Below are 10618 nucleotides of genomic sequence, written 5' to 3' on the forward strand. Positions count from 1 at the left end.
TTGTTTGTTATTGCTGACAGTTATACGCATTCTGATGTCATATACACCTAAATGTTGCTTTTGATTAGAATCCTTTAGGGTGTCGCTTCTCAGTTACTCCAAATTTATTTCTAATTTCCTTTCGGGCGTCGCTTTCTTTTTTAAAGGACAAAAAGTCGAAAAAAGTGAAGGAAATTCGAATCAATTTTGCTCTATTGCCCCAGGGTCGATTTCACTTATATTGGTAGAAAGAAAAATGGGGTGGAGACACGAGAAAGCGTTTCAGGTTGGTGGAATGGAGCATGTTGAATTGCACCAACGCGAAAAAAACTTCTTTTGTCCCCAACCTTTAATGTGGATAGTATGATAAGAGTCACCGCTATTCACCTAACGTCACTTTGAGAAAGAGCAGTATAGGATCACAAACAGTAATGCGCATGAGTGCTTCGAGCTAATCGATTCTAAAAAACCCCAAATTCACTAGTATACTCATAAAGCATATGGTATGTGCATATTAAGTATTGAATTAAGATAAAGATTGATAAATTGTTAATCAAATAACGACGTTCCAAATTGAATCTATAAATTCAATGAAGATGTACTATTATCGAAAATTGAATTAAAATATTCAACATTTCAGTAATTGAAAAGTGGTAAACTTGGTCTTGACTAGCTTGCCCTAAGATCATTGAAACCCGATGATTGACAACCTGTCAATCAAACTGTTAATCAAAATCTCCTGTTGGACAAGCTCCAGGTTCGAACAATTTTTAAAAACGTACCTTCTAATACAAAGATCAATATTATATACTTATGACGGCAGAAGTTCAACAAAATCTTATTTTCAGAGAATCAAAATAAAAAAAGGATTTTGTTTTCTGACTTAAAGAAAATTAAAATTATTTTAGAGTAAAAATGGTAGAAATTTAAGGTGTGAGCATTTTCCTGTAATGAATGATGAATGGTGAATATCGGAGACGAAAAGCATTTGAACAGTTTTTCTAATTGGAAAAGATCTATACTCCCCTACTTAACTACACTCAAAAAACCTATCGCATACCGCAAATAGACATTGATCGAAAGCGAAAAAAAAGCGATAAAAGTTAATTTGAAGCTCTATAACTGAAATACATTTGATAGTTTTAATTAATTTTAATCAAGCTAATCAAATTTAAAAGGCATGGAATGCCATATCACATCATATCATTTTGTGGCTTGCTAATTAACAGAGACTAAGTCTCCTAAACGAATGTCATTTATCTGTACAATCGCACTAATGAGTGAATAATCTTTTTGATACAGTGGAACCTCCATAGTTCGAAGTTCTATAGCTCAAATATCTCCATAACTCGAACACATTTATTAGCCCCTTTTTTTCTGACGTCGGTTTAGTCTCGCGGCTTCAATGCAACGACTTCAATAAAGCTCCGAGCGGGCCGCAAATGTCGTTATCGCCCTATAAACAGGGCGGTTAATGATATTTCAGCCCTCTGAAGCGCGACGCCTTAGTTTTCTCAGCGCGGGTATGGCTATTTGAGTTATAGAACCTTTCAATACCGCCCGCCGTCCGAATCTTTAATGGCTTACTTTATAATGACCGCTATATGGATAATAATACTTTATAAACATTTCTCACTATTACGCAACTTCTAAAACTCGAACAAATTTGGATTGCCTTTTGCGGGCTTTCAACTTAAAGAGGCTCTATTGTATTAGATTTGCAGTGAAACGAGACCAACTGAAATTCAGGGTTTTTCATCGAATCAGTTTTTTTTTAAATACACATAATGTTAATCAGTATAACATTTCGCTGAGTTGCTCACCAGGTACCAGTCGGAAATTTTGACTAGCTTTCACTGGAAACGTATGTTTGAATCTACATCTTCTTCTTCTATCAAAGGTTTCTATCTCGAGCTCGCATTAAGTGTACCGTAAATGTATTTCAATAACATTTATTATGAATCTCAAATATTTCGGAGATAATTTTAAATCTCATTACAAAATCACTATTTTGTAAAGACACAATCTGCTTCTTTGTCAAACACCTTTGAGCTACGCGGTAAATATTTGAGTCGAAAGATTGTTGTTTGGTGAGTTATAGGTGACGTTAAATCGTCCTCCTGTGTTTCCGACGACGGCGTCGCTAAAGATTTACGACGAAATCGACATCTCAGGACGTCAAAAACAAATCGACGAAAATTGGACATGCTTCCCGTATAAATAAAACAGTTGATGATGTTATTTACACCTAGAAATCGGATAAAAAATTCCACTGCTGTTTTTAGCATCCCCGAATCATCCCAACGTTGCTGTGAATCTGCAATAACGATAGCCCTGACCAGTTGACCGACATTGTTTAGAATAATGGTAACAGAGAAAATAATAAGGGCTATTTGTATAGCACGTATGATCGATCGTTTCTGTCGATGGAGCAGTGTTCTAGACTTACATTCTACACCAAGTGTGTTTTGACGGCGTTGAGCTCCATTCATTGCTTTGTGAATTTTGTAATAGAAAAACACCATCAGAGTTACCGGAATAAGAGACTGAAATAGAAGTCGTGCAGTAAAGTAAGTAATGTTTAAAGAACTATGTTTGAATAGGGAGGAAGGTGAACTGTGACACTTAAGGACATTTTGATGTTTGGGGTCTGGTACGAGACTTGTCGACATGAAATACGGTATATGTAATAAACAACTTAGTACCCATGCTCCAAAACAAATCAAATGAATATGTTTTTGTTCCATCTTTCGTTTAAGTGGATGAACCAAACTTCGATATCGTTCGTATATAATGGCAAACAACATCCAACAGGTGGCATACATTGCAACGCCAGTCGGTATGAATATCGTGTATTCGCATAAGAATTCACCAAATGGCCAGTGACCGTTCGCTAAATCTTGTGGTAAGTAATAAACGGGTACTAAAACACATGCGAACAGATCAGCTACTGCTAAATGAACAAAAAATAAGGTGTAAGGATGACGGCGTAAGTTGTGACCGCCGCGTGTCCATGCAAAGAAAACAATGATTAAAAGGTTACCAAAACATCCGATCGTTAAAGCAATGACCAAAAATGGGATGGATAATTTACGGACCATCGATGTCATTTTTGCTGATTTATTCTTCGGGCATTTAATTTAAATGCACATTTTCACTCTAAAAATATTGCAAAAAGCGTTAAACATATCACAGTTATGCTTATTGACTTTTAAATACCCTAGAAACAGCTCCTCGATCCCTGTCAACCAAATTCTGTAATTGAAGTTTTTTAAAAGGGGTACCCCCCGGGGGGTACCCTAATGGTAGCACTCTTAATGTTGGTGAAAAGATCTTTAAAAACGAAAAATTTCATTGAACTACAAATCGACCCAAATTGAGTAGTGTTACCATTAGGGTACCGCTTTTCTAAAAAGTCCGATCAATGACGGATACAGCTTGGTCCAAGGTATATAAAGGTCAGTGGTTATACCATACAAAAATTATTTTCAATTCTTCAGAATAAATTATAAACATAGTCTTTTAAATATACTTAGTTTACTCTAAGACATTAAATAAGTCATCCGTATTAGAGAAGTTGCGATAAAAAGCTCCGAATCGAATTTCCAACAAGTATTACTACCAAGGAAATCGATTTAACAATCAGTTGAATTTATTATGTTATTTTCTGCATCTATAAAAGAAATTCGAGGCGGTTTAGTTTTTTTTATCTTTTGATACACCTTTCATATTCACATTGATAAATTTAAAGTTCTTCATTTGTAATTCACTGCTTGAATAAATTTTGTTTGCGAATATTTGTGAAATTTTTGATATCCCTCTATCAATTTTAATCTTGATTGTGCTACATACTGTATGCTACTTGGTGTTGAGAAAAGATATGAAAAAGAGAATTTTTAATGAAAAATAGATAAATAAAGATATCCCCTTTAGATAAAAATCAATTGAGGGCGACCGTTAAAAAAAGCTGTAAAAAGCTGTATGTTTGTAATTGATTCCAGAAGGGGGCCAGAAAAGCTTTAACACAATAAAAACCGAAAATCCCGGGGGACGGGGGAGGAGGGTATCTAAGCAAGTGAAGAGTACGGGTATGTGCCACCCTTAAGGGTGCCTTTTTTGGAACCTAACAGTCACTGTAAGGGTTAGAAAATCAAGAAATCAATTTTCAGTCCCACTAAGGGTCGGAAAATAAAAATATTTCAACTTTTTACCCCCATAAAGATCGAAATTTGGTCAAATTAGCCCTAATAAGGGTCGTAAAATAAACAAAAAATTTTCCTTTTCCCCCCTTGTTTAGTCCCACTAAAGGGTCCGAAAGTCAAAAGTCGGGCGGCACACCCTGTCAGCTCGCAACCCTAGTATATCCCTCCTGGGCCGGAAATATTCTATGAACAATCCTAATCCAAGAAAAATAAATCTAACCCAGCTGACACACAACGTTGTTACAACGTTCATCTAACGTTATATGAACGTTGTGAACGTTAGATGAACGTTGAAACAACGTTGTGTGCCAGCTGGGATAGTTTTTCATACTCTGGTAATGATTTTTCCATTTATCTAAAATTTATCCAAAGAGTATTCTCAAGCACCATCAATCTCGAATACAGTGGTTCCCAAAAAAAAAAAGTTTTCAGGATGTTACTTTGATATAAAAATTTGTCCACTTTTTGGGACACACTGTAGAGGAGGAAATTAAAGTTGACAAGACTTAAGTAGTCTCTGAGCAAGTAGTCTCTATTGTATTACTCGGTGGCCCTAATCACCCATAATTCCTTTCGAATGTGAAATGGCCTTCTGCGAGTCAGTGTTTCTTTGTTATCCACTTTTTACTTAAGAGTAGTCTCTGAGCACTATTGTATTACTCTGTACAAGAGAGTATGTCACGTATAACTTAGCATAGTACTCTAACGGCAATAAGTTTTCGTAGATATTGGGTCTGTTTACAGACAAAAGCACTATAATGATACGTCCATCAACCTTTAAAACGTAAGAAGACTGGGTTTGAGCTTATGGAATGACGTCAAACTGTCTCAAGTCATTGCCTTAACATTCTCAAAAAAGTGAATTTAGTAAATTTATCACCAGTAACCCCAGAAGACACATGCTCAGTTAAACGTTTGATAGAGGTAAACTTACATCGATGATCATGAAGATGAAGAAAAACATGAACCACCAGATCACGTGATTTTCTTTCAGCACCATGAACAAGTCGATCACTTCGATGGCAATGAAAAAGAATGATTTATATACATTGCCGCGCGAGTATTTTTTTTGTCCGCTTTATCCCACTAAAACCGTCCAAATCCTTTTTTCGCACCTATAGACAATAGAAAAATGTATCAAAAAAGGCTTGGATCGAGTTTAGGGGGATAATTAAATACCCGTGACGGTCGAAAAGGTATATTCATTGGCTACTGAGGATGGTTTGCCAGTCTTTTTTCTCATCTTATTCAAACACTCCTTCAAATCGATCTTCAATATCTTCAATACGCACTCTAAAAGTTTTAACTTTTGATATATTATGGTCCTTTATTGGGCTGCTCCAAAAAAAAGACCATAGGATGAACCTTTTCAAGTCAAAAAAAAAATTGAAAATGTGCGGATACCCCCTGGAAAGTGGCAAAATTTGCAAGAATACCATTGGAAAAATTCTTTTCATAAACTAAAATCAGACTTCCATGACCCCCTGGGAATTTTAGAACAACTCTTTACCTCCTTGGAAAAATGAAAAAACATCCCCTGGAAATTTTTCTCCGAACACCCTCTGGAAATGGTCGTCCACCTTCTGTATAGATAGAAAATGGAATGGCCTATTTTAAGATTTCAGGCACTGGTACTGTATATGATATAAGACGACGTTAAACATTGAACTTTTTTTACCTGTACCTAGCTGGCACACCACGTCGTTTAAACGTTTACCTAATATTCACGACGTCCATATAACGTTTAATAAACGTTGAAACAATGTTGTGTGCCGGTTGAGTAAGTTTATCTCTTCAATCAGACTTTACAGATATAAGTTTTTTTTATGCTTCTCTAAGAATATTTTTTTTTTTTGAAAGACTCACTGGCTAATGCTGTTTCCACGAATAAAAGATTAATTTAGACCTCGCTGTGTGATGTTCATGGAAACGTACAATCGTCGAATAAAGCGATTTCCCTTTATTATTGTATATTTCTACAGTGCATTTCAATATTCCCTTCTGCCACCGGTAAAATGAGCTTTTATAACTGATTATCCAAATCAAACTAGTCATCTCGGGAACTACCCCTTTGTGTCTTGTCGAATTAAAAATTCCCATTTTTATTTTTGTTTGTAAAAAAAATATCTGTATTTAAAACATAGCAGTACTGTAGCTAAAAATTGAATTTTCAACCTGGGTCAAAAGTCTTCTTGACACAAAATTAGGTATTAACTTTCACTGTTTTCAAATTATTTTGAAATGAACTGAATTGTGGGATTGGAACTCTAACAAATTTCTAGTTGAAATAATTATGACGTGTTAGATGCGGAGCACTATTGGCCTTATGTAAATTTTAATCCCGGGGGGGGTACTACCCTTGTCGACCGACGGGGGTGCTCCGCTGAGGTTCGAAAAATGGACCCTACGTGGGACTCGAAATTTGCGAAAAAAGTGACCCTGAATGGGACTGAAATTCCAAAATTTTCTCAAATTTTCTACTTTTTCCCCAAATTTTCCAAAAATAGGCACCCTACGAGGGACTGATTTTTCTATTTTGGTGTTTTTGCGACCCTACCTGGGACTCGTGGAGGTTAAAAAAGGTACCCTGACCAGCGGAGCATCCCCGTAACCCATTTTGCCCTAGTACCCCCCCCCCCGGGATTTTAATCAACAATCAATTAATGAACATGGGTTCTTTGGTGCATTAGAAGCAATAAGATGTAAAACCAAGCCAATCCATCATATGATAGTAAAATTTCTTTATCAAAAGAAGGTAAAAATCTGCTAAAAATTTTCGGTAAGATTTCTATGCTTTTAATTTAAGAGTCCCATTTAGCGAGTTTGTGTATTTCGAGTGTTTGCACTTTTGAGGACGCTAGAGTGACTGAAGCGATTTGGAATAACCCGCAGTTCTGACCCGAAAAATCGAGGAGGGTAGAAATGCTGATTTACCGTCGTCCTCAGTTGGTCATGATCTAGTTAAATTAGAACCTTACCATCTCCGTCGCTAAAAAACACACATACATAAACTCGGTATTATTAGAAGTGGAGAGCTTTTAGACTTTGGGATGTATGTGCTGCACGTATTTTTTTAGAACACCTAAAATTTGGCTAAGCCATCCAGGCTTATTTTTTTAGCAATTTTCAGCCAAAAATGTTCTTAAATATGTTCTTAATTTTTCACACTACTCTAGATCGACAATATCATGCTAAATAAAGAGCACTTAAAATTGGTAAAATTTGGACAATAATTGACTCTCGATTTTAGAAAGTCCATCCGTCGGTCAAAACTGCTTGAAAAGAGAAAAAAATTGTAATTTCTTGTCATTTTTTTCCAAACTGAGGCTGGGCATGTTCTTACGATGTTCTTAATTGTTCGACAAATTTCAGCCTAAATGTTCTTATAAACTGGGTTCTAATAAAAAAACGTGTAGTACTATAAAATATTCCTCATTTTGTCATTTTGGACCTTTTCATAAATTACAGTACGAGCAACGCCTATACACCTCGTTTTCAAAATATTGCTATGGTAGTTGATTCCCAGAGGAGTTCATAAGAAGTTTACTCTATTGATAAAGGTAACACTTGAAGATTCAAGAGATTTGATCCCCTTGGTAATGGTTTCAAAACGAGACAGGAGTTTCACTCTAAATAATTTATGAAAAGGTCTATTAAAGAGTGAGCGGGACGAGATGGAGTTTTTACAAGCTCTTACTTGATTTGGTTGGTCGTTAACTAGAAAACAAACAATGACCAATTATTAAAGTATCTTATAAAAACTCCATATCATCTGGACCAGGAGTGAGCGAGAGAACATGAGTGAGGGAAAAGTGGGTGGGAAATCATGAAATAAAAAAGAGTAAGTGGTTTAGATTTAACGTTCATATTCATCAAAAATTTACAAAAATATTGAAAATCTCATACAAAAATAATGAAAATATTTACAATTATGAACTCGTAGAATTCGACAGTTTACACTCTTCTATCAAAAGCTTTGAAAGTGAAAATAGACGGGTATAGCTGGCTAGTATGAATGTAATCAATGGGTCAGTTTTGTTAGTGAAAAAGGGGTCACTTGATATAAGGGGCCGTTCACATAGTACGTACGCACTAAAATGTCGAAAATCGAGTACCCCACCCCCTGTACGCAAGCGTACGCAAATGGCTATACCAGTTGAAAAGAATTTCGAATTCAAATCGTTTGGTTCGTACGTACATTTTCCATTGACCCCTCCCCTCCCCCTGTACGCAATCATACGCTTTTGAGAAGACCCCCTACCCCTAGTGCGTACGTACTAAGGGTTTTTAAAAATGATTGGTCGGTGTAGAAGATAGAAAATAAATAAAAACAATGAAAATATAATAGAAATTGAAATTCGTAATCAAAATTTTTCATTTCAATACTAGCAGCAGCATTCAATGCTGTCATCACAAGAATCGTTGTCACAACAAAGATTCCAAACAAATCGTAAGAAATGGAGAACAATGACAGCGATGGAAAGACCAAGAAATATCCCTTCAATATTGCTACATTCCTATAAAGAAAGAAAAAAATGAATCTAGATGAAAGATGAAGATGATGATGGAATGGGTATCACATTCGCTTCAAATACTAATAAAGACAAGATCATGTTCTAGAGAACGCCATGACATAATGGCAATGTCGACTTTTTGATCATATATATGTAAACAAATGTGTCACAGACCCAGTGGAACCTAGTAGGGTGGGCCTACTGGAAAATTTGGCCAAAATTTCGGGAATTCGGAAAAAATACCCACAATTTCAGCCCCACTGGGAAATTGATTTTATCCCCATTTGAAATTCATGGAATAAAAATTGCACTTCAAAACCATCCCCACTGGAATTTTTGACCTGAGAACAGTAGAATTGCTATCCCCATTGGGATCTCGATTGAAACTTTTAAATTTTTATCCCAAATGTGGGAAGAAGTTCCACCGGGGTTGTGATACAGGGGTGTATTAGAATTTTTTTGCAACTATATTCACTTAAGAGTCCAAATGTTTTAAATAAATTACTTTAGGTTCCGATTGAGTGATGCTTAAACAAGACTCAACTTTCGACCATCCCACGATAAAAAAGGGCAACAATCCACAAATCAAATTCGATACAAATTCTCCGAAGGCTCGTCCGATAGGATTCGATACTTTAAATTCACTAAAAAGAAAGAATATTGAAAATGAAATATTTTCTAAATAATTGCACCGTACACGTTTTTTTAATAAGAACAATAATAAGAGTAAGAGGCTTTGACGGCCAAAATACTAAGAAGTTAAAGAACATTTAACGTTTAGCGGACTATAAAAAAAACAGATTTCTTAGGAAATTGCCCCGGGGGGGGTACTAGGGCAAAATGGGTTACGGGGATGCTCCGCTGGTCAGGGTACCTTTTTAAACCTCCACGAGTCCCAGGTAGGGTCGCAAAAACACCAAAATAGAAAAATCAGTCCCTCGTAGGGTGCCTATTTTTGGAAAATTTGGGGAAAAAGTAGAAAATTTGAGAAAATTTTGGAATTTCAGTCCCATTCAGGGTCACTTTTTTCGCAAATTTCGAGTCCCACGTAGGGTCCATTTTTCGAACCTCAGCGGAGCACCCCCGTCGGTCCACAAGGGTAGTATCCCCCCCCGGGGAAATTGCACAAAAATACTCTCAAAATTAAGAAAATAAGCACATGTAAAGAACATTTTAAGGTTTAAAACTCAAAAAGTTAAGAACATCCAAAGGCTTCGAAAATCTGACATGTTCTCATAAAATTAAGAAAGTACCATATCACTGAGGAGAACAAATTTTAGGAAAAATAAAAACTTACAAAAAACAGTCAGCAACGAAAGAAAGAATGACCAAGACAATCCATAATGGTAGAAACTTATCTTCTCCATCCTTGCTGAACATAATGTAACCAACTTCTACAATTTCGAAAATGCTGAGAAAAAGGAAGAAGGTTGACGCGCAATAATTCCTTGATGATGATTTTCCACCCATATTCTCTTTGTATGTTTGGATATTACTGTTTGTGCTTCTTGAATGTAGTCGTCTGGTTTATCTCTAAGGATATTTTTACTCTTGGTTGCTTGTCTGTTGCGATGATCTTCTACTCTGGAAGGGTAATCTAAATTGAGGTAGAATTTATAGATTTTTTTTGCTTTTCAAAGCATTTTTCTTTGAAACGAATTCAACCAATCGTAACTGTGTACGTGGAATACTTGTGAATTTGATATGCCTTTATAATTGTAATCATGTACATTCAGTGTCCGTTAGGGAATTTCCCTTATCATTTCCAAGATTCCCTCCGCATAAGCTAACATGTTTATTTATTAAAGCGTCTTTTATTGAGAGAGGTCATACACATTTTTTATAAGAACAAACTATTTAAGAACATAGGGCTTCGATGGCCAAAATGTCAAGAACAATTTAAGAACATTTTTAGGCTTCGCT

General features: G+C 35.9%; 1 protein-coding gene and 1 long non-coding RNA gene across 2 annotated transcripts; both read right to left on the bottom strand.

Annotated features, from left to right (window-relative positions):
• Positions 1–1785: 1785 nt before the first annotated feature.
• LOC136814177 (putative neuropeptide Y receptor type 6) lies at positions 1786–3259 on the bottom strand. Its single transcript, XM_067070690.1, has one exon. The coding sequence runs from the start codon at positions 3087–3089 to the stop codon at positions 1986–1988; it is 1104 nt and encodes a 367-aa protein (XP_066926791.1). The 5' UTR covers positions 3090–3259; the 3' UTR covers positions 1786–1985.
• Positions 3260–8030: 4771 nt separating this feature from the next.
• On the bottom strand, positions 8031–10312 carry LOC136814209 (uncharacterized). Its single transcript, XR_010847611.1, has 3 exons — positions 9993–10312; positions 9201–9339; positions 8031–8698 (listed from the first exon to the last, which is right to left on the bottom strand). It is a non-coding gene; the product is annotated as an uncharacterized lncRNA (long non-coding RNA).
• Between the last annotated feature and the right edge of the window lie 306 nt (positions 10313–10618).

The sequence above is a fragment of the Clytia hemisphaerica genome, unplaced genomic scaffold (genome assembly GCF_902728285.1).
Source record: "Clytia hemisphaerica strain Z4C2 unplaced genomic scaffold, Clytia hemisphaerica genome assembly, whole genome shotgun sequence".
In the NCBI taxonomy this organism is placed as follows: domain Eukaryota; kingdom Metazoa; phylum Cnidaria; class Hydrozoa; order Leptothecata; family Clytiidae; genus Clytia; species Clytia hemisphaerica.

Coding starts and splice junctions, on each gene's coding strand:
- LOC136814177 (XM_067070690.1), bottom strand. CDS start 3,089: ATGACATCGATGGTCCGTAAATTATCCATCCCATTTTTGGTCATTGCT.